At 46.1% G+C, this 24,740-nt stretch overlaps 2 protein-coding genes across 2 annotated transcripts in view; both read right to left on the reverse strand.

Annotated features, from left to right (window-relative positions):
* The window catches only part of MAF (MAF bZIP transcription factor), a 6,587-nt gene extending 5,166 nt beyond the window's left edge, over nt 1-1,421 (reverse strand). The window contains exon 1 of the mRNA XM_073882460.1: nt 5-1,421. Coding sequence (XP_073738561.1) covers nt 5-624 — 620 coding nt within the window. The 5' untranslated portion in view covers nt 625-1,421. The remainder of the gene's footprint in view (nt 1-4) is intronic.
* Nucleotides 1-24,740, reverse strand: part of LOC112814716 (uncharacterized) — a 696,136-nt gene that overhangs the window by 16,006 nt on the left and 655,390 nt on the right. The gene's annotated exons all lie outside the window — the stretch shown is intronic.

The raw sequence follows: 24,740 nt of genomic DNA on the forward strand, positions 1-24,740 counted from the left end.
GGACGCGCTGCCCGCGGTGCCGGGCGCGCCGGCCGTCGGGTGGTGGTGGTGGCCGGCGGCGTGGTGGTGGTGGTGGTGGTGGTAGTGCGGGCCCGCGCCGCTCTGCGCGGCGGCCGCGGCGATCACGGCGGACACCACGGCGGCGGCGGGGCCCATCTCCTCGCCGCTGCCGCCCAGGGAGGCACCGGCGCCGGCCCCGGCCGCCGAGGCCAGCTGCTGCGCCCCGCGCGCGTAGCCATCGAAGCCGCCCTGGAGCTGGTGGCTGTTGCTGATGAGCGCCTCGACCGCGTCCTCGGGGCTGAAGCCCAGCGCCTCCGGGTTCAGCTGCTGCGGGTAGCCGGTCATCCAGTAGTAGTCTTCCAGGTGCGCCTTCTGCTCGCTGCCCGAGCCCGGGCTGGGCGCCGAGAAGCTGGGGGAAGGGGGCACCGAGCTGCACGGCGTGCTCATGGGGGTGGAGGACAGCGAGCCCCCGGCGATGAGACGGCCGCACTGGCTGATGATGCGGTCGGTCTCCACCGGTTCCTTTTTCACTTCAAACTTCATCAGATCGAAGTCATTAACATATTCCATGGCCAGGGGACTGGTGGGCAGGTCGGAGTTGCTCATTGCCAGTTCTGATGCCATTCTCCTACCGCCGCCGCCGCCGCCGCCGCCGCTCCGCCAGATGGGCTGCAGGAGAGGGGCCAGCGGGCTGTGCTGGGTGGCCAGCGGGTGAGCCAGCTTGCCGGGCTGGGGCGCTTCTAGCTCGCGCGGCGGTGGCTGGCCCGAAACCTCCGAGCGCGCACACACCCCCCGCCCTGCCCGCGCCCCCCGCGCCCGCCCTCCCTCCCCCCTGCTCACGCCAATGTGCTCGCTCGCTCGCCCCGGCCCCTCCTCGCCTGCTCGCCTCCGTGCGTGCCGAGCCGGCGGCTTCAGGCTCGGGAAGGTCCTCCGCGGGCTGCGGTGGCGGCGGCGGCGAAGCCGGAGGAGCCCGGCCGGGTGCGCGGCGTCCCCCGCTCGCCGCTCCGCTGCGCGCTTTGCATAAGGAGGGCTCGCCTCGCCGGCCCGGGCTGCAGGCGGGGCGCGCGCGGCGGCCGCTCGGGGCTGGAGGCGCGGCGGGCGGCTGTCCGGCGGCGCGGGCCTTGGCACGGGGGAGTTAACACTTCATGCTTCTCGCCTTCTCTTCTGCCTGCTCTTTTTATTTTTTTTTTTCTTTCCTCTCTCTCTCCCTCGCGCGCTCTCTCCGTGCAAAGTGCAAGACAGAGGTGCAGCCCGGCTGGAGGAAAGGGAGGGGGGAGTTTAGTTCTTTCTTGCCTTTTTTTTTTTTTTTAAAGCAAAATAGCGAAGTCCTGGGGAAAGGCGAGGCAGAGAGCGAAAGGGGGAGGCCGAGCCGAAGAGCAGCCCGAGCTACAGCTCGAAGATGAAAAAAGATTTTAAAGCCTCTGATCCAGCAAGAAGAGTTTAAAGCAATTGCTGAGTTTTATAGCACTTGTGACGTCAGGCCCAAATGGGAAATTGACTGGTACTCCGGGCCAATGGGAGGCGGCGAGAGCGGCTGCGATTAGCATAATAGATAGAAACAAGGAAACTTTTCGGGGCTGTCAATCAGGGCCCAATCAGCTGACTGTCAGCTGGGGCAAGCAGGCTTAACCCTTCCCGCGCCGCAGCCTCCCGGGGAGGGAGAAAAGCCTGGCGCAAAGTTTGGTGTGAGAGGGGAAGTAGTCCAGAGGGACTGCGGGAATCCGGGAGGACCGGGAGGCCGGTTTGCTTTACTTCGGAGCGCGAGAGAGGCCTGCCTTCCGGAGCGCCGGCTTGTCCTCCACTCGCTCGGCGGGGATTGGCCTGACTCCCTTTCCCGGACAGCCCCCATCCCTAGGACTGTGAATTCGCTCCGCATCTTCTCCACTTTGCTTCTGCTTGGCACCCAGGTGTCTGCCCGGGGAACATGCCTTCCCCGAGCATAGCTGTGCGGGGAGCTCAAACTTGGCCCTTTGAGCCAAAGAGCGCAAACTCTTTGTCCCTCTCTCCGGGGCCCGCGCTCTGGGGCGCAGGGGTGCGGGGGGCGCAGGGTCCCGACTGCACGCAGGACGCCGCCTCGCCGGGCGTAGCCCCGAGTGGCTCCGGGTCCGCGCGTAGAGAAAGCCCGTTTTATCGCCCTCTTTGAAGGAGGGGAAATAAGTTGTCCAGGGGCCATTACGCGCAGGGACTGGCTGCCCGCTGGCGTCGCGTGCCCTTGCGGGGAGCAAACGCCTACGCGAGTTAACTCCGGGGAAGCTCGGAGCCGGGTCAGCCCAGCTCAGTCCTCTGGCTTCCGACACTGGCCCGAGTTTGGCCTTTGAGATTCATATTCATATTCCTCTCTCTCTGTTTCTCTTTCTCTCTCTCATTCTCCCCCCCCCCCACACACACACATACACGCACACCCACCCCCTTAGGAAATCTGACCCCTGTTTATCAGGGTCCCGCGTGCCCATTGCACTTTCACATTTCACTTAATTATTTCAGACTTGGCCGTGTAGAGGAGCTAGGGGGTGTATGTGTTGGGGGGAAACAACACCCCAGCCTTCGCCAGCACCCCTCGAAGGGTTAAGTTTTAAACCGCGGTTTCTCGGACCGGCCCGGAAACCCACAGTGGGGGTGGGGTGGGGGGCTGTTTCTCCCCCTCCCCGTTGCAGATGCTAAAAACTATTCAGTTTTCTAGACCGATTCTTTTAAAGCTTATGCAAAAAAAAAAAAAAGATAAAGGAAAGAAAGAAGCAGAAAAGAGAAAAGAAAGAACCAACTGTTTCTAAGATTTTAAAGCGATAGGCAAGTCGGAGAAACCGAGATTTATTGGGGGAATACAAGCGTAAGCCAAGCCGACCCAGCGTTTGGAAGACCAGCCCGCCTACTTGGATATTGAGACTGTTGATTCCTCCAATTAATGAAATGCATTTGGTGTTAATCATATTTATTTTACTTTACGGGAGGGGGAGACGCTAGGAGGGCGCACTTAAAAAAAAAAAAAAAATCTGAAAAGCCTGCTAAAGAATCCCAGTGAAAACTATTGTTGGATTTTTACCTCAACAGCGCCACCTTTCGGCAAAGGTCAGTTGAAATTGATCCGTGTCCAGTTTTGTTGATGAAGCGAAAAGAAGCTGGTTTCCCAAGGTGGGAGGGGGACTGAAGCACAGAGAGTTTGACTGCAGTGGGAGAACCCAACCTGGTGGGAAAGGTGCTAAGGACAGTGCTGGCAGGGGCAGGAATCCTTTTCCCCCTACTGCCCCCCTTGATTGTCAACAAAGAGGCTAGGAGACACAGAAGCCTTCAGAATATGATTCTGCTGAGAGACTTTTGCAAGTGAATCCCATGTAACAGGGCCCTAAACCTTTTAAAAGTGCCAGGATGGATTTTGAACGGGCTTTATGGCAATATCAATAGAATAAAAGTTACTTGTAATTCGGTGATAAATGAGATGCCTCTAGTAAGTATGATTAAGTGCAGTGCTATAAAGTTGTTTATCTGAAAAGTAATTCTCAGAAAACCTGACTTCTGACACTTAGTCATATATTAAGCCAGCTTCTTGACCATTGCACTTCAGAACTGCTCTCACCCTCCCCATGGCATACTTTACGATTTATAATGAGACTTTAGGTGTCACTCATTGGCTTCTTACACCAGATTAGACTTGTGTTAATTTCTTTGCTGCTGGCAGCCTTCAAACCCAGAATCCCTAATGAGAGGCTCCCCAAAAGGTTTGTAGGCACATCATAACCCTAAAAGGCCAGTGCCATTGGTATTTTCCAGAAAAGGACGTTTTCCTTTTCATTATTGCTGCAGAGAAACTGTTTATAAGGATAGTTTTGGTTTTATGGGAGCACTTTGTAGGGCTGGAATGAAGTATATTTATTGCTAGTTGGGAAAAAAGAGTGAAGATTATGTCAATATTTATGCAATCTAACAGAATTCCTTTGCTTTCCTCCTCTCAAACAGTATTTTACCTAGTAATGAAGTTAAGAGATTATAGTTTATGTATTCAGAGGAAAATCCACTGCTTAAATTACATAAACATATTATGTCACTTAGCATTGTCCATAGTGATAGTTTTCCAGGGCTTTTTAATCATTAGCCACAAAAATCTGAAGTTTATGTTTTTCATGTAAAATATGAATATAAGTGTATTTTGGAGGAATTAATTCATTTTTTGTTTGTAATAATTGTTTTTTTTATCATTTTGCATCATATTTTTGTTAAAAGCTGTAAGATAGGATTCCTGCTTCTCTTGAAAGTATTTTTGGCCAGGAACACTGAAACTGCTACACTTATAAATAAACAACATTTATAAACAAAGTTTGCTAATGATGAAGACCACAGGATACAGATTCATGGCTGTCCACCTAATTGTTGCAATTATATATCATTTCTAGAAATTAAATGCCCATGTTTGGGCAGCTAAATGTATTATTATCTGCACATTTTTTATGGTTTATTTTTGTACACTGCTGTCAAGCCATGGTATTTTTCTTTCTCTTATTGCAGTCTTTTACAGTCTCCCATTTTCTCTTGAAAAAAAGAGAGGAATAGAATTATTTTTTTAGACGTGTAGCAGTAGTGCTCTTTTAACTTAATTCTTGTGTTTGTCCTTTTTGCTTTATTATTTAGTGATTCACAGGGGTGTCTAAACATTTACAGTTCTCTGTTAGCAGCGTTTCTTTTGTAACAATTGAGCTCTCTCATTTTAATTAGTACTATTCAGATTTTTGATTCTCTACAATTACAGCAAGGCCACATTTCTTTAGACTTTTTTGCGAACATTGTTTGTTTCACTTCTTCCAAGCCAGCCTAATCCAAATACAATGCGAACTGTGTTTTCTTACTGCTTAATATCCCCTTGCTATATATACTCTAGTAATCTCTGTAGAACAATATAGAGCAATTTAGAAACCATGCGTTTGTCATTATTGACCAATTCAAACCAGTAGTATTAAAGTTTCTGAAAGCAGTGAATATTTATAGAAGAATGTGGAGGGGGGAGGGGATGGGTCGAATCCTGTTGAAGACTGCGAAACCATAACATCAAAAACACAATTGTAGTTTCATGTCAGTACCTACAGAAGAACTTCATGCAGAAAGAAATAAAGAAAGAAAGAAAAAATTTGTTCGTGTCCAAATTACAATGATGAAAATCTAAAAATAATATATTTTTCCTGATTGTGAGTTATAGCAACTCAGGTATATCATGTTGGAATCAGACATATATGATCTAAAAAGAACAAGATCCATCAAGTGTCGTGTCTGAACTCTTTGTTTATCCAGGAGCTGATTTTATGGTGCAGAACTAACCAGTGTCACTAAATTTCACTATGAAAGCAACTAAATTGATTTGAGGAAAGAGTTGCTCAGAGTAACTGAATGATAAGACATATAGTGTTCTTAGGTCTAGTGTTAGATAAATCCTTTTAACAGTCTTTAGTTAGCAGGGTAAGTAAATCACAAATCACTGTTAGCAGATTCATGGAAGAAAATTAATAGAATCAGACGAGATAATCTGATAAGGGTAAAATTGCTGAGGAAACAGTCTTGCCTCATATTGGAGAATGTGAAACAACAGTCTGATTACTAGGAGTCGTTATGAATAGGTGAATTATGTGCTAAATAATCATCAGGGTAATTCAGCATTTATTAATTCTTTTCTCTTTAAGCAATTCACAGTTGTAAGTTAAAGCTGCTCTCTCTTTGAAGACACATCTTTTATAATTTTTATTAGAGGTAATTTATTATTTGCATTACCTGTATTTACTTCATAATTGAACATTTTGCATTCAAATTTATGTAATGCATTATGGTTGAGAATATATTTCTGCCTGATTAGCATAAATAGTCACTTACCTCATGAATTACTATCAAAGTTTATCTTAAAATATAGGTTTTTTTATTAAGTGGAACACAAACATATGTACAATAAATTCTGATTTTCTGGTGCAGTTAGAGAACAACTCATTTGGTTTTCGGGGAAGCTGGGCTGCAAGGGAGGGGGGTAATCATGAGGAGGAAGCAAAATAGAGACAAGTGAGATTTGTAGGTCTCTTTCCAGGGGTGTCATTTAGAGGGGGTGTGTGTGTCTACGGTGGAGCACTGGGGGAAGTGCAGGAGAGGGTGCTAGGCTCCTCATACACCGCATTGCTTACTGGATGATCTGGACATGAGCTGTGGATCCTGAAACAACCTGCAACTCGTCATCCACACCTTGTGAAGAACCATGGAAGCCAGTAAAATCGTGTTGACAGTTGGAGGTTTTGTTTATGTTTATTTTGTTTGTTGTTTTGGTCTCTCTAGGGCTCTACCTTAGAACACAATGCACATCATTTACTAAAACACTTGTTTGTTTTGCACAAGAGATGTGAGACACCCAGATGTTTTTTTTCAAGTGAGAATTCCTGGGAAGATCTCCCAAAATTTGCTCCCTTTCTTCACCCGAAAAAGACACCCAGTATGGCCTGGCAGACAGGAGGTGGTGGATGGAGAGTTCCACGCACACATGAACATTTAAATGAACGGGCTTCTTTTGGTTTAAGGCAGTAGACAGAGATACAGAACGACCAGGGCTCTTTCCCCACCCTTGCCATTCCAAATCAACAGTTTAACATGGCTGCTGCTGCTGCTTCTTTTGCTCTTTCCTTTTTCAGGGCATAACCATCTCCTTAGATTTCACTCTGCCGCCAACCCCCCCCCACCCCCCACCGCCCTGCTCAATTAGAAACTGCTTATGGTTCACTCCTCCATTGTTCTCCCTTTTGATCCTACTCACAGCTTATACCGATGAGGGACTATGTCTTGAAAACATTCAGCCCTTCAAAGATGTTTATTGTGCTGAAATCAGAACTGATTAAAAAAAAAAAAAAAGCAGGAATTTAACAAGGCACCTGATATTGGGACAGTGTTTAGTCAGGCTTGTGTCTTTTATGTGTGATAACTCAGAGGACAGGCTGTTACTGGTTTTGGTCCCTCTTCTTCCTACACCTGGGGATGGGGTGACTCAAAGGTCCCGTTCCAGAGGCATTTAGCAGCCACTGGACCTAGGAAATAGAAAGCTCTGGAAAAGAGAGACCAAAATTAAATACTTGTGGGGATTGCCAGGAATATGGTGATGCAGATGATTTCTGCATTTGTGTGTTTCTGAATTTGTTTGGCTGGGGCCCGAGAAAAGGGATCCCTTGTGGCCCTGTTTTTATATCTTCCTTCTTGGTTGCATAATGGGTTATGCTGAGCTCTCTCCCATGCTGTTCTGTTCACTGGAAACACCAAACATGCCCTGTGACACCCTCACAGCATCATCCATCATGATAGCATTCCTGATCAGACAGAGTTGGGCTACCCCACCAAATAAAAATTAAATTCAAATTTATAGACCTTTTGCTAGTTTTTTTTAAAGTTATTTTATAACAGTGATACTTGCTTTTAACTAAATATAAACATTTGAATGAGACAGAAACAGGAAGCTACCAAACAAAAGAAACCACTAATTCCTTGTCTACCCCAAGCGCCTAATCCTGGCCTCAGGTGTTACCACTTCTAATAATTGGGGTCGATGAGTATATTTTCATGGGATGGAATCATAGCTCCTACACAGTTCTTTAGCATGGGCTGCCTGCAACACCTTCACCTCAACAATGTCGAAAAGCAGCTGGGGTACTCCTCGATTCTTTGGCAGAATTCACCTAATGGAATCTCAGGCTGGGGGAAGCTGGGGGAAGTTTACAGAGCTGACCTTAACACCCTCCTTCCAACCAATGTCTGATCGGAATCTGCTTTACAACACTCTGGCACGTGAGTCAGCATGCAGGACTGATTTACTAGGCACAGCAGACACCATACCTAGGGCCCAAGGAAAACATTTTCCTTTTTAAAATCAGAGGAGAAGAATATAATCTAGCATGGCTTGTATCTGTCATTATACCAACAGAGTCATAAAATAATAATTTTTTTTTATAGAAGAAAGGGTCTACAGAAACCAAAATGCCTAGCACCCACGGAAGTCCAAATATGGCCCCAACAGCATGTACTTGATCACCTCTAGTGACAGGGTGCTCACTACCTCTCATTTTTACCCTCTACCCTGCCCATCTATTTTTCCACAGTTCTTGAGATTGTTAGGAAAACTTTCTATTTGTTTGTTTGTGTAGTATGAAGCCATATTCCCTTCTTCTATACATGAGTCCTGATCTCATACACTCAAAGGCCACGGATAATGAGTCCTTACATCCCTCAGCGACTCCGGGGAGTAGAAGACAACCAATCTGACACCCTCTCCCTGCCTTTTGCTTTTCACTGTAAACACTGGCAGTGCCTTTAGTATTTCCAAATATGCTAGAATTTCAAGTGCCGCCCCGCCTCCCCGCCTCCCCCCCCTCCCCCCGCCACCGCCCCGCCTCCTGGTTGCTGACTCCAGATGGGCCCACCTGGCTGTTCTCAGCTCTGCAGGCTCAGGTCCTAGAACTAAACCCAGATCCCCAGGTGTGAGCCTCTCATCCCAGAGCAAGCACCGCCCTTTGTCTCTGTGAGCTGCAGTCTGCCTGCTCCCCATGCAGACCATAATTTCACAAGCTTCTCTGGCAGACACAGAACCACGGGTGACTCACTGTGCGGCCCCAGGGTCTTCTCTTCCCTCGTTCCCCCATCCTCTATGTGTGTGCTTACGTTCTTTGAACCCAAGCACAGAAACATAGAACAATCCACAGCAGACTGCATCTCATTAGATTCAGCCTGTTCCCTGGTTGTCTAAATCTCTTTGGATCTAGAACGTGCCATCGACTAGTTTTAATTTGCTTCCCAGCTTTGTGTCAGCTGCAAATGAAATTGATGTGCTTTTTTATATGACTTAACCTCTCCGCAGTAGGTGCCTCCTCCACAAAATGGAATATTGTCAGGGTTAGAGGTAGAAGTGTCTTCCACCACGTGAGGCCACAGATGACCTCCATCAATGGCTGGTGCTCTTCTGCATTTCCTACTCTCCCCCAAGCTGTGGATAGCAGTACTGGGAGGGACAGAGCCCCATGGTACTCCAGTAGAGACTATCCTTCCCAACCTCAATCATTATGCTAACTGACCAAACAGATTAGTCAAGTCCCCTAGTGGGCACTGTAAACTGAATGGGCCTACAACCTCACTAATCACCTGGAAACTGCAAATCAAAACCAAAATGAGATGTCACCTCACACCTGTCATGGTGTATCAAAAAGACAAAAGATAACAAGTGTTGGCGAAGCTGTGGAGAAAAGGAGCCCTTGTGCACTGCTGGTGAGAATGGAAATTGGTATAGTCATTATGAAAAACAGTACGGAGGTTTTTCAAAAAATTAAAAATAGAATTACCCTATGAAATCTACCCGAAACCCCACTGCTGGGTAAATATCCCAAGGAAATGAAATCAGTATCTCAAAGAGGTATCTGTGTTCCCACATTCACTGCAGCATTATTCCCATTAGCCAGGATATGGGAACAGCCTAAGTATCCATCTACAGGTAAATGGATAAAGAAAATGCAATATATAGATATAGATATTAATATAATGGAATATTATTCAGCCTTACGAGAGAAGGAAATCCTGCCATCTGCGACAACATGGATGAACCTGGAGGGCATTATGCCAAGTGAAATAAGCCAGACACAGAAAGACAAATACTGTGTGATCTCACTTATACGTAAAATCTAAAAAATTCGCACTCATAGAAGCAGAGATTATAAGGGTGGTTGCCAGGGACTGGGGGTGGCAGAAATGGGGAGATGTTGATCAATAGGTACAAAGTTTCAGATATGCAGAATAAATAAGTTCTGGAGATCTACTGTATAATATAATGACTACAGTTAACAATGCTGCATTGTCTAGTATTTGCTAAGAGGGTAGATTTTAAGTGTTCTTAACACATGCACACACACATTCAGAAAACAGCAACCACAATTACAATCATAGTAACCATTTCACAAATATATACATATATCAAAATATTGCATTGTACACCTTAAATCTATACAGTTTCTGTTTGTCAATTATACCCCAATAAAGCTGATGAAATCCCTAACTGGCCTATTTGGTAACTGGGGTGTTTTTTTTTAAGATTTTATTTATTTATTTGACAGAGAGTGGGAGAGAGAAGGAGAGAAAGCACAAGAAGGGGGAGTAGCAGAGGGAGAGGGAGAAGCAGACTCCCCACCAAGGAGGGAGCCTGATGTGGGACTTGATCCCAAGACCCCAGGATCATGACCTGAGCCGAAGGTAGATGCTTAACCGACTGAGCCACCCAGGCACCCCAAGGGGGATAGTTTTAAAGATTTTATTTATTTATTCAGAAGAGACAGGCAGAGGGAGAAGCAGGCTCCCCTCTGAGCAGGGAGCCTGATGCGGGACTCGATCCCAGGACTCTGGGATCATGACCTGAGCCGAAGGCAGACGCTTAACGACTGAGCCACCCAGGCACCCTCAAGGGGGATAATTTTAAATGAAATCACTCCATCTGGATGTCCTGCACACATCCTTCTAATCAATTCTAAAATGACTTGTCATGGTGTAGGCAAAGCTCTCTGTCAAAGAGGACAGATTATTTAGACGATTGTTTAATGGGTCACCTGCCCTGATCTTTGTAAACCTCTGCCCTGTCAAAATATAGAGTAGTTGCCCAAAGTTGGGACCTCAGAGACTAATAAAGAATAGATGTGGCATAGAAAAACTAAGCAGAAGAATTCTGTGTATGTATAAGAGGTTTTTTTTGAGATCTGTTCTTTCCTCCCTGGTTTTTCTCTTTAGATCGTCAACTTTCCTGCCATGTCCTGATGCCATTTTTTGAAGCCGGGAGGCCCCAAGGCATTTTCTTGAACAGGAGAGTTCAGAATTTCTAGTGTCCACCTTTGAGCTGCAACCAGTTCCCCCTGGTCTTTCTTAAAAGGACTTAAATGTGCAGGTTTTTGCAGAACCTGCCCTTCCTGACTTCTGTCTCATCCTCAAACCTGGGAAGGAGAGCAGGAGGGGCCCATGAGTTATTTATGACCTGCTGTCTGCGGTCTCTGTCCTGAGACTTGGTACTGGCTGTTTCAGTAGACCCGGCCCAGGATCATCAGGACTCTGGAGGAATGGCAGGGACTCTTCAGGCCAGTGTCCCTGACAGGGGACATCAGGCTCTGTAAAGAGCTGCTGATCAGGACAAGTCTAGTGAGGTGGGTATTGGTGGGCTGGGGTGGGGGAAGGTGGGCTGGCCTGGAGACAGCCTGATGATTCACCCTCTGACCTCAGCCATGTGCTTCACCGTCTTCCTCCAACTCATTTTTCAGGCTGCAAATCGAAGGGGCTGCATGAAGAGGTTAACAGAAATTCTGGATTGCATGGAGGGAATGTTCTCAGCCCTTTGAGGTTGAATATAGGGTCAGTAAACATGGACCAGACACCCATACACACGGACAAAAGCTGACATGCTCAATTGTTGCAGAGCACTGATGGGTCATAATGACAAAGTAAGGTTGTCTTTGGGGTCAACATGACCCCAGCCAGCGTGGCAGGGTCAAACCCTCCTGCATCTCTAGGCCAGGGGATGCTGCAGCTTTAGATTAATCATGTTTAAAGCCTTTGAGGCAGAGCAGTGCGGGAGTAAAGCTTGGATTTCTGAGTATTGCTGTGGAAGGAGACATACCCTAGAGATGCTATGCTTTGCCACCAGGCCAACACCAGGTGTGAATCCTGCTCCATCTCAGGTGTGAGACTTGAGCGAGTCAGTTGACCTGTTGGGCCTCATTCTCCTCTGGGGTCCAAGGTGGGGATGGTTTTGTGATTATGCTGAGCATGTATACTGTGTCAGCCTGCCTCCTGGTAAGTTCTCCAAAAAACCGCATCTGTCTGAAGTGCCGAGGCCTGCCTTGACATTCTGTACACACTCTTTCCATGTATGGGCCTAGAGCATGCTAGGGAGTCGGTCCCCTCCTTCAGTCTCTTCCGCTCTTGCCGTAGAGCTGGGGTGCCCCCTGACCTGTGTGTGCTGACTTTGTTCACCCGGCTCTCCACCCGTCCCCATCTTCCCTGACCTCTGTCCTATGTCCTGGCTAATTGTGACTCTTCATCACGTCTTGGGCTTCCTTAAAAGGCTTACCTGCACCCTTGTGCCCACTGGCCCCCACGGCAGTCTGGTGTTCAGTCTGCACTCACTGCCTTAGAGTCTTAGGGTGCCACGTGAGCCTCCTTGGAGAGCCCTGAAGCTGGGACAGCACCGCTCATCTATCTCCTTTACCTACTACAGTGCTTGGCATACAGCAGGTGCTCAATAAATGTCTGTCAAATGAAAGTGACTAATGAACACTCGGATTCCTCCCCACTTTTTCAAAAAGTTCTAATGCACACAGAATGTCCTGCCAAGTGTCCCGGAAAACAGGACTTTGATGGGGGCAGGGTGGCTGGGTGCTGTGTTGCAACAGGACACTCACTGCTCACTAGCCCAGTCGGCCCCTCCCTCAATTACCAGGATGCTTATCTTATTCACTAATTAGCCTGTGTCTTCTGGAGATGGAACTGGGTGGAAAGCATGGCTGAGCTCCTCGGGCCCTGGAACTGAGGTGGAAAGCAGTAACTCCCGCTGGGATAACACCGTGGGTGGATGGAGGGTGGGCTTAAGAACCCGGGTGTATGCAAGGTGTGAGGTCCGTGTTCTCGCACTGCCTGCTGCCGCCGAAGACAGCCCTGTCCCAGCCCCGAGTCCGCGCTGCCTCCCCAGGGCTCCAGGCACATGGACACTGTTTTGTAATCTTCCAGTAAGAGTGCCAGCCCGCTCCCATTTCCACACGCCCGAATCTTGCTCGTTCTTCAGGGCACAGCTCCCTGTGTAAGGTTGCATGTGAAGTTCTGAGCGTAGTCGCTGGCATCTAATGAGCATTTGACAACATTAGTAGTGAATACAATGCCAGTGCCTACAGAAGTGTCGTTACTCAACCAGGCCTCCATGGCTGGAGCTTGACCTCTCTTCTATTTTTTTTTTTTTTTAAGATTTTATTTATTTATTTGAGAGAGAGAATGAGAGAGAGAGAGAACATGAGAGGGGGGAGGGTCAGAGGGAGAAGCAGACTCCCTGTTGAGCAGGGAGCCCGATGCGGGACTCGATCCCGGGACTCCAGGATCATGACCTGAGCCGAAGGCAGTCGCTTAACCAACTGAGCCACCCAGGCGCCCCTTGACCTCTCTTCTAGAACCTTGTGTGGCTTTGGGGAGTAGCATGGTGTAGTAGGCAGGCATAGCAGAGCTCAAGGTGGGGTTCTGCTACTTACTGAGTGATCTCCGAGGGGTTCCTTACGTGCTCTTTGAATCTCAGTGTACCGTGGAGCACCAGTTAGCCCCCTTTGGAGTAGTAGGTGAAAAAACTTTCACCTAAATTGGCTTCAGTGTAAAGGAAACCAACTGGCTCACATGACCAAAAGGTGTAGGAACAGTGCTGGTTTCAGGCCTGGCTGGGGGCAGGAGTCGTGGGATGTCATTGAAACTGGTTTCCATCCACCCGTTCTTTGTCCCTGCCTTCTACTGTGTGGACTCCAGACCAGGACTCCCCACGGAAGCATGATGATTATAGCAGGTCCATTCTAAATCCCTCCAGGGCAGGTCCAATGGGAGTCTGCGTCAGTCCGCAGTAGGAGAAATCAAACTCATGGTTTGGATCGAATTGGTCTGGGTCATTTGTTTATCTACCCACCCCTGAACCAATGCCTGTAGCAGAGGATGAAATATGCTGATTGACTCAGACTTAGACTCAGAAATGGGGTGGGCAGGGAGCTGGGGAATTCTCTGAGCCTGTCTGAGTGTGATAGAGGAGCTGTCCCCCATGGCGACAGCATGGAGCCTGCCATCAAATAATGGCATTACTAATAGCCAACACATACTTGCTACTCAGTTTTAACTCAGTGCCTCATCACACCAGTCCTGTAAGAGATGTGTTACTGTTATATCCATCTGAGGAGCAAGCTAAGGGAGTTTTCCAAGTGAGTGTACAAGGATTCATATCCAGGCATGGCTGCAAAGTTCACACTCCTGACCATTTCCCTTTATTATCTATTGTGAGAGGGAGACAGACAAGAAAAAAAAAAAATAGACAAAGAAGATATACTACATTGTAATGTAGTGTAGTATAGTATCATATAGTATTATATAATATAATATAGAATAGTATTGCATATCATCATATCATATCATACCATTTCATGTCATATCAGGGCAGGTGCTGCTAAGCAGTCCATCCTGGTGTCCATCCTGAGAACATCTATCGCCAGCATGAAGCCTTGGAGGTGTTGGATGAGTGCTGACCAGGTGACCAAATCAACTACTTTATGGGTACAGTGTGAATCCTTTGATCTAAGATCACTGTTTTTTGCCACGGCAACATTGTTATTACATTCTTATGTTTCTTTTGGTCACAGAAGAAGGACAAATGATTAAAAGGAAGAAGCTCAAGCAAAGATGAGGCCAGTTACAATTTCTAGACCTAGAGCTCTCTGGTTCCCAATGGTGGTGGGTTTTCAAAAATATCAGGCTGAATGTATGTCCCTAAAAATTAGGGGACACTCTGGGTGGAAAAGATCCAAGGAATTCTGTCTTACAGATAGGTGGAAAAGGAGCTAAGGGGCAAATGTAAATGATACAGAGCTTTGTTTGGCATTTAATCTTTCCCCCTTTTTAAAACAATCCCTTTGACATTTTTTAAATTTCCATAACTATCTTTAAATTGGTGTTTGCTATACACAAATAAGCATTGGCCTGTTTGCAGGGGTTTGTTTTTCAGTGTTAAAAGTGCACAAGGCAGGCTTCAAAGTGAAGATTTTGTGTTTTATTTAATGATGAAGCATATCCCCTCCCCTGGCCTTCTTGAAGCATAGATATGGAGGCAAATAAATAACCTTGGGTTTCCTCATTCACTCTTACCTCCCACCTTGGAGCCTAGGATTATGTGAAATATTTAATCAAAACATAAAAGCAATTATAAAAATGTTCCTGAAATTGCATTCATATCTACAATCAGAATTGCTAATATCTTGCCTCCCTGCACCATCTTGGTGTCATTTGATTTCAGTTCCCTTGAGGTGACTAAGAGTCTAGTCATTAATAAAACGCCCACCAACTGTATTGTAATTTACTGTCAGAAATGTCTGTTTCCAGAAACTCCCAGAGATAAATGCAGCTGCAGTGCCGGTCCTTCTTGGCCATTGCACAAGTCCGTGTATTCTCTTTGTGCTGGAATCACTTCCCAAACTTGAGCACCAACATGAGATTGCTGTTCATTTTCTATGTCACAGGGAAGAAAGAGTTGGCTGAAAGTTGTATGATGGCGGAATTAGACTTATAAAAGCTAGCACTCCCTTGCCCACATTCTTACTCTTCCAACAACGTTGGCGTGATGATGATGATAATGGCAGAGTAACCACAACAGTTACTACTACCACCACTTTATAGGAAATACAGAGGATAGAAGAGGTATACAAATAGTATCCGTGCAAAATGAAGCATGGACACCAGACTTTTTTTGGGGGGTCTTAATTTGGTTCCTTTTGCATCATCTTTCTATGAATATGGGACCTCCCTAGTTAATGCACTTGAAAATTATGGACTCATCACCATCACCAGTTTTTCTTCTACGAGGCCACATCTGAATGGGGTTCAGCCTCCTTTGTAGCTGGTGGTGATTCAGGCCATGGGGGCATATAAGGACTGATGGAAAGAGTAACTTCGGCAAGGAACTAGAAATACTCATCAAAAGTCTTGGCATTTCTTTGCTTTAGACTATCGCATGATAGACTGGAAGAAGGAGAGTTTTCTTTCATTGGTCCTCAGCCCCACTCTTGGGTATCATCCTACTAAGGGTAGAATCTTCAGAGAATGTCTTGGAGTAGTAGAGATCCTCAAATTACCCCAAGTATCTAGACATGTGCTTTACTGATGCATGAAGGCTCCTATTAGACTTCTGAATCCCTGAGTTTTGATGAATAAACAAATATCAAAGTATGTCAGATGACTTTGAGTTCCCTCCAAGCCTGAGTCTTGAAGGGCAGTGACCAGTTGATTCATTACTGAGATCATTAAGTGTCAGGTCTGCACTTACTGAAAGCTTGTTGTATGTCAGGCTTTGTGCTAGTGGGGTGGATAAAGGAATAAAAAATCCTCTTAGTCATCCATGTATCATCCCATATGCCTGTCCATCCATCCATCCATCCATCCATCCATCCATCCATCCAACCATCCATCCATCCAACCATCCATCCATCCATCCATTTTTGTATACAGAGTCCATCATTTTTAGTAGTCCCAGGGGACATGTGAAAGGACATTTGAGGCAGAAGTAGCTTTTTGAACTTCTTCGTAATACCTTCTAGGCAAAAACATGTCTTTGTTAATTAGATATAACAAGAACACCAACCTCTTAGAATATGTGTGGAACAGCTTATTGGTGACAAAAAAGAACCTATGTTATTTTCCTACTGCTTTAAGTAAGAAACAAACTTGAGAATCTGAACAGAAAATAAACTCTTGTGGATATACCCCCCACTTCTAGCACTCAATATATTTTGTGGGGTTTTTTCCCAGAAGTAAAAATCTCGTGGAGTATTATTTTTTTCCTCCCTGGTATCTACTCAGATCTCTAGGGGAATCTACTACATATGGAATGCACTGTGATCATTCAGTTTCAGGTCAGGGAGAATAAAATTCCTACTACCATCGTCACTGGGCTTTCACTAGGCTGTACGGTGACAGAATGCCTCACAGAAAGAAGCCCACATCCGTAGGCTCCTTCTTACTGGTCTCCCTGTTTTCGGTGAGAACCAACCAGTTCGAGGAATCAAATATCCTCTGGAAGGTTTAAGGGTGTGTCTAAAGATATATGGTTTAGGGACCAATGTGCTCACCAAAACAGTGGAGTGTGCCATATGATGAATGCTCCCATCATTCCACATGGGGCTGGTCCCCTCCTGCTATTAGAAATAAAAATCTACCTGGCTGGCCACTGAATACCTTCAAATACAGTGCTATATTCTCACAGAAAGTGAGACTGCAAACTCTTGTCTATCTAGATTTTGCCCAAATTCCTATGTTTTGTAGTACGAAGCAGGGAAGAGAAAAGGTCTTTCTGAAACAGCGAGAGCAAGGAGGAGAGATACAGGGAAAAATACAGCCTGGGCTTCCAACGTTGCTCATGTTGGCTTCTTATAGGAACACAGAACAGAGACACCACAGAGGAAGCGAAAGAAGGGGTCAGGACGCTGTGCTGTGCTTTCAAGTTCACTGGTATGAAGTTCTTGTGGCCATATACCCTTACATAACTTAACGGATAATTACTGACAGCATGTTCAGAGGCGGGGCTTTTCTCACTGTTGTGAGAGGTAGGTACTTGCCCCTTGTCTTAGTGAACGCTTGAGGAGGGGATGGTCACAGGAGTTTGGGGGAGCTGTTTTGGCTCTCTAGGCTTCTGTTTCTCCTGCCGTCCTAGACGTCTACAATTCTATATTCTATACCTGTATCTGTATTATTCAAAGCTATTTCCATTGCAAAGCATGTGGCAGGGGCCCACACAGTACTTGGTACCTGGTCTTCAAAACTGACACTTGGTTTACTTCTTAGTTCCATCTTGGGAGGCCCTGGGCAGTCAATATAGTTGCGGGAGTATCATCTCTGCTGCAGAAACACTTAGATTCAATGAACTCATCCCCCACATGTAATTTATTGTTATAGCTAATAAACTCTTTTGTACAATGGCTTTGAAATTGGCAGTGGGAAAGGAAAAGTCTTGCCCAAGCCATGATGGCTGGATCCTGGCTCTCCTGAATTCTTGCTTACACTCTCTTAGTGGACATCTCCTCTCTTCCTTATCCTCGCTCAGGTGTGGTTTCCTTAGATATGAACTGGTCCCCCCAAGTCTCTGGGAGTCTCCATGACAGGTGAGATTACTGATGAGTCTGGAATCTGCACTCAATCAAGAGATACGGCTACCACTATTATTACTAATCATCAGCTTACTGAGAGAATTCATAGAAATGTGTGACTTGACTTGTTTTGCTTCTGAGAACCGGAGGTTAATGCTTGTTCCTTGGAGGAAGTTCTGTGGCTTAGAAAGAGAGAGAAAGAAAATCATATACCAAAGTGACCTTTTCCCCCAACTGTTGTGCAGTGCACAAAACTAATTAGCCAAGTTCTAATTGGGTTGAAGTCTGAGAGTAACGGGAGAAGTCACTCTTCGAGGACGACACAGTCCGCAGGCTTCCCTGTTTATCCTGTCTCAGTGACTTCTGTGTTAAACTTCTTCCGTTTTCTGCTCCCAAGCTGGTTTTTCAGATGGGATGGCTTGGCAGCTCCTTCCGGGCCTCGAAGCCAGCAACCAGGAAGTCGGGAGGGGCCCGGGGATGGCGAGGGGGACCACAGCCCGGGCTCTCCCTTGTCGCACCCGTCTGGCTGAAATCACAGATCCACTGTCGGTCAACTGTGCCGGGCCACCTGCCAAGGAGGTGGTGGCAGCAACGCCTGGGAATGGGGGGTGTAGGTGAGGCAGAGGCCAGGCCTCCGGGCCACCGAGGGACTGCGGGGGTAGACTGCGGGGGCCATGAGCCTGCTCAGACCAGCGTGTGGCCAACATCCTCCCACACCAGGAGCCAAGATGACTGAGCACTACAGAGGCGGAGCACAGAGTGTGGGGAGCAGGCACAGGCATGGGAAACAAAACCCACCTCCCCACTGCCTCCCCTGATGGGAAGCCAGGGTCAGCCGAGGGGTCTGGTGGAGGGCATGGAGCCATGCAAACCACTGGGCTTTGGAACGATTGGACGTGAGGTCTAACCTAAGCCTTGTGAAATCCCGAGAGAATGACCCCGAGTCCTCAAATTCTGGGGCTGACTTTAGATGATGTTTGAATATAAGAAAAGGAAATAGTCATCCAGGTCACTTACTTTACTTCGCAACACTCCCAGTGCCTGGTTAATCAGACGCCCCGTAAGAAGCCACTTGCATCTCCATAATGCGGCCCCCTCCCCAGGAACTTAGGTCTTCTGTACTTTGAATACTTCTTTTTTTTTTTTTTTTAAGATTTTATTTATTTATTTGAGAGAGAGAGAATGAGAGATAGAGAGCACGAGAGGGAGGAGGGTCAGAGGGAGAAGCAGACTCCCCGCCGAGCAGGGAGCCCGATGTGGGACTCGATCCGGGGACTCCAGGATCATGACCTGAGCCGAAGGCAGTTGCTTAACCAACTGAGCCACCCAGGTGCCCCTTTGAATACTTCTTTTACACTTTATCATTGACTCTTTGTTTTTTCCATATACTTGTGAGCTTTCTAAGGGCAGGGATGGGATCTTATGTTCACATCTCCAAATGCTTAGAATAGCAAATGCTTTACTGCATGAATAGAGGAATGGATGAACAAAAAGTCAGTAACTATGGAAATTAGATGTTGCTGTGAAAATGAGCCTGTTTCTTGGGTGGCCCCTCAGGCCAGAGGGGATTTCCTTGTCTCAGGACCCAGTGAGGACACTCAATTCTATTCTGACCTTGAACATGCCTGTGAGGTCCGAAGAATTTTTATTATTTTTTGGTATAGTTAAAAACGGCTTCAAATGCACCCTCCCGCAAAATGACACGAGAGCTCGATATCTAATGTTAATGAATTATGTGTTCCTGGGTCTTTTTTTTCCTATCTTCTTTTCTCATCAGCACAAAAGAATGTTCTTTTTGTTTTTGACTTTACCAGAAATCATACTTATATGTGTGTAAAAACGCTAAGATAAGTTTCTAAGTAAAGGAAGCACCATGATTCTCTCTCTCTGTACATTGACTACCGGCTGGGGAAGCTGCATTAAAACATACCACATCCTCTCCATGCAAAACCTGCTGCATTTTCAACATTTTGTTGACCTGAGCCTACTCCCCCAGCATCCCTGGGGTCCGAGTTCAAAGTCTTCTGGCAATGAAGAGTAAAAATGTCACACACACAACAAAAAAGTTTTTTGATTTCTCTAAAAAAAGCAGCTCTCCTTCCCCAAAGTATTTCCCCCCTGACACTCCAATGAGAAGAAAGAGGTAGATTTTGAGAAAACCATCCTGTAGTTATTGAATGTGGCACCAGGAAGGAATGGTCGAGAGCTGCACCGGCTACTGAGAAATCTCTTTCCCTCCCCCACATGCCGTCAGTCTCCAAGCCTGCAGATAGCATGGGTCTCTACCATCCATCCGTGTGCATTCACTACCTTTTAAAACAGCTTTACTGAGATATAATACGGGTTCCACACAATTCAACCATGTAAAGTGTACATGTAGTTCAGTGTTTCTTAACATATCTTCACAAGGTCGTGCGATCACTGCCACTGTCTACATCTAGAACATTTGCATCACCTACTCAAAACACCCAGACCCGTTAACACTCAGTCTCTACCTCCCCTTCTCCCCACCTCAGCAACCACCAGTTTACTCTCTGTCTGTATAGATTCGCCACTTCTGGACAATTCATATAAATGGAATTATACAAAATTTGGTCCCTTGTGTCTGGCTTCCTTCACTTGGCATCATGTTTTCAAAGTTCATCCACATTGTAGTGTGTGTTGGTACTTCCATTTCTTTTCAGGGATGTGTAATAGTCCATGTACCACATTTGCTTTATCTGTTCACCTGTTGATGGACATCTGGGTTGTTTCCACCTTTGCCCATTATGAATAGTGGTGCCACGAACAGACATATATTTCCATTTCTCTTGGGCATAAATACCTAAGACTGGAATTGCTGGGTCATCTGATCACACAATGTTTAATTGTTTGAGAAATTGCCTGGCTATTTCCCATCTTCTTTTCCCAGGACTCCACAATGGCCTCTTGAGTTTTCTCCTTGCCCCTTAGTGTTTTTCCCTCCCTCTGGTCGGGTCCCCACCACAGCAGCAGGGAGCAAAGTATCTCCTCCAACAGGCACCTTTAGAGCCTGTGTGGTGAACAAGAAGGACAAGATGTTATCTGGTAAGGGAGCATTAAAGCATAAGCTGGGTCATGTTACTCACTGCCTGAAGAGTTCATTACGCCTAGAATAAAAGCACAGTTCCTTAAGGTCTAGAAGGTCCAGAAGGGTCTGCTCTGAGCCTCCATCTTGTTGATTATCATCCAGTTATGCAGGCCTTCCCTGGACAATGGCTCTTTCCTGATTGAGCTTTTGCACCTGTCATTTAGTTTGTGTCCTCTGCCTTAATTAGAACACACCACTCTTCACAAAGCTGGCCAAATGAACGAGTACATAAAGTGAATTCAGTATATTCAATATGTCGCTCAAGGCCACACAGCTGATTGGTGGCAGAGTTCCCACCAGATTCTCATATCAAAGATTTTGTTTGTTTGTTTTTAATCCCTCCTTCTAGATGGTCTCCTAATATATTAACCTATAGGGCAGACCCTCTTCGATCTCTATATCAGGGTTTCTCAGGCTCAGCACTATTGACATTTGGGTCGATCCTTCTTTCTGGTGGAGGCTATCCTGTGAGTTGTAGGACATTTATACATCCCTGGCCTCCACCCAATGGATGCCAGTAGCAACCACAACTTCCTCAGTTGTGACAGCCAGAATTATCTCCAGACATTATCAAAGTCCTTTGGTTGGGGCAGGGTACACAATGGTCCATTTGAGAACCGCTGCCCTATAGCTGTTGTCTTGGTTACTGAATGTGGGTGCTGAGAACAGCCAAGGGCATTTTGCAATCCCTAGTCATTAAATGAAGAGTATTACCCGATTCCTCATTAATAAGGCAGGAAGTGAGACATACAGGAATTTAGAAGACATTTTTAACAATAAAATTGGAATCCAAAAGAGTTTGTGAGTTAAGGAGAATGTTTGATTTACCAGATTCTGCATTATTCCAAAAATTTAGTCAATACAAATTTAATGGGATTCCCAACCACCCTGGGTCGGGCAGGTGGTATGATTTTACCACATAGGAGGCCATCTCCTCAAGGTATCTTTCCAGGCTGCTTGGCTCATTCTCCCCAAAGATCAAAACTTCAGAGTAGTCATGGTAACAGGAAGGGGAGGCAGATGATCAAAGAAGGAGACCCTCTGACAAGAGGGGGTTCATTTGTAAGTGCCTCATGTGAATCTCCACAGCTTGCACTTCCTACATCTTCAGCCTTAGGACTGGGTGTGAGAGGCAGAAATGAACACGGTTGCTCTGAGCCATTGACTTTCCAAGCCAGGATGCTCCTCTGTTCCTGCAGTGATGTTCAAACTTGTCAGGGTACAACCCAAGGCCCCATTAGTAAACCCTGTGGAAATACCAGTCATCCTAGCTGGAGATGTCTGAATATAAGCTTCATCTTTTCCCCCCTGGCAGAATCAATAAATTTGCATGATGCATATTAAATATTTAATTAAAGCCCAATGCTAAAGCATTTTCAGGAAGTTATAAAAACCCTTTGGAGGAGGTCTGGCAGCCAGGGGTCCTTGTAAGTTTATCAGGCATGCCTCTGTCCATCAGATAGCAGGTTCCATCTTTGTTCTGTTTCTTTCTGGTCCCTGGGTTGTTTTGTAGGTATTAGCGCTGCTAATAATGATTTCATGATGCTCAGACGACACTACGATTACTAGACATTTGAGCCATTAAGGGCATTACCACAAAATCCTCTCCAGCCAGAACCTGCATGGGTGTCCACTCCTTTGGCCCTCTCTCTGGTGGGAAGGAGCTGGGCCCACAAGTGCAGAACCCGTGTTGAAGGAACCTAAAGATCCCAAGAGCAATCTGAAGTTTAAACGGGAATGTGCTTGGAGGCAGAGTTTTGTTCTTTTGGTTCTAATTGCCAGTAAGATTTCCTGGGCCCTCAGAGCTGGATGTGTTCTGAGCAGAGAAGACAGGCTCAGGCAACACGCTCTACATGCTCTCACACTGCAGGATGAAACCTTACTTCATGGTTGTATTAACCGAATCCTCACTTTGTGTGGATTGATGGAATTCATACCAGAATGTCCCCTTGCTGTTGAAGCTTCTCGCTGATTCCTTATCCCCTCCAAAACAGGAACTCTTAACTTCATTGCTGATTTTTCCCATTTGCTCACTCATTCATGCTTTCATTCACTCACTCATTTATTCCACAAAAGTCCATTTAGAGCCTTGTAAATCTGGTGCATTGCGTTTGTCCCAAAAGTTGACCTTGATCAATCATCTACTGAATGAATCACTGTTCTACCTGATTTCCATATACTATCTTCTCAAACCTCTATGAGTCCTTTCAAAGTAAAGGATTCTCTTCAGGTGAAAGCAGAAGAGAGTTAGATTCAAAGCACAAGAGGGGTTTGACCTGATATTGCTGGCTTGAAGATATAGAGTGCATGTGACAAGGAATGTGGGTGATCTCCAGGAGTCGAGTGGTCCCCACCTGAGAGCCTGCAAGAAAATGAGGTCCTCAATCCTATAGTTGCAGAGAAATTAATTCTTACAACAGTCTGAATGAGTTGGAAGTAGATTCTTTGCCCAGGGTCTCCAGTGAGGAGCTCAGCCTAGTTGGTACCTTGATTTTGGCCTTGTATAAGCCCCTCCACATAGAACCCCGCTGAGCCCACTTGGACTTCTGACGGATAGAACTATGAGGCAAAAGGTGGGCATTGTTTTAAGCTGCTAAATTTGTGCTGTTTGTTATGCAGCAATTGAAAACTATTATAGTTCCAAGAGACTTATTTATTTTCATCATCAGCCAGTAAGCTACATATTATTCTCTTTTGGTTATAGGTCAAGGAACTGAAATACAGGGAAGGTAAGATACCTATTCAAGCCGACACATCTTGCCAGGTGGGTAGAGAGAGATTCAAACTAAGGTCTTCTGACTACAATTCTGATGGGTTTTTGCCTGTCCACCTAAGTCTCCGTGGGTCCGAAATCCCCATGGCAGGTATAACTGTGTTCATTCTCTCTAACTCTCTGGCACTGTGGGTGAGGGACATGAGATGTTGGAATGAGGGGGGCACAGTGGCTGTCCCAAAGAGAACCCCAGTGTGAACGAGCAGCCTGTTGGGCCAGAAGCAAGATGAGTCAGCTGGACCACATAGACATGGGGCCACAGGGAAGGGGGAAGAGGGAGGGAATGGAGGCACCATCATAAGAGAAAAAATGAAGATATAACACCAGGATGTTGGGAGCTTCATGGCCAGAGCTGCCACCCCCAAAAGACCAAAGTGATAGCAGGCATGATAAAGGGCCACACACTCTTCACATCTTCGGGAGAGTGACCAACCCTCCACTCAGTCCTCTGGCAGCTGTCATTCACTGCATTCACACATCCCCTCCTGCCTCACCCACCTGGCTGCTTTCCTCACCCATCTGTCCTTACGGTCGGAGACCACACACCGATGCACTTTTCCCTGACGCTCACGGCACCACTGCTCCCCAGACCCTCACCTTTTGGAGGCAGATGCCAATGTATTTTTAAAGAAAGATTATGCTAAAGAAAAATGACCAGGATTCAAAAGTTCCACTTCTTTCACATTTTTGTAAATCATATTTACTGCTTATGACAGTAGGTTATGTTCATTATAGAAATTTTGGAGAATACAAACCAAGAGAAGGAAGAAGGTGAAGACAAGTGCTTAGAAACTGTGCTGGTCAATAGTATTTTCCTCAAAGTTATGTTTTTGTAATGAATATATGAAAATGCATACACAAATATACAAATGTATAACTTAAGGATATTTTTAACAGAATAGGGATCAGATTGAATCTACATTTTATATCTAACTTTTTGGCTCATAATCTACTGTCCATACTTTCGTAGGTC

Source organism: Callorhinus ursinus, unplaced genomic scaffold, assembly GCF_003265705.2.
Source record: "Callorhinus ursinus isolate GAN/ISIS: 27379988/994484 unplaced genomic scaffold, GSC_fseal_2.0 scaffold46, whole genome shotgun sequence".
Lineage (NCBI taxonomy): Eukaryota > Metazoa > Chordata > Mammalia > Carnivora > Otariidae > Callorhinus > Callorhinus ursinus.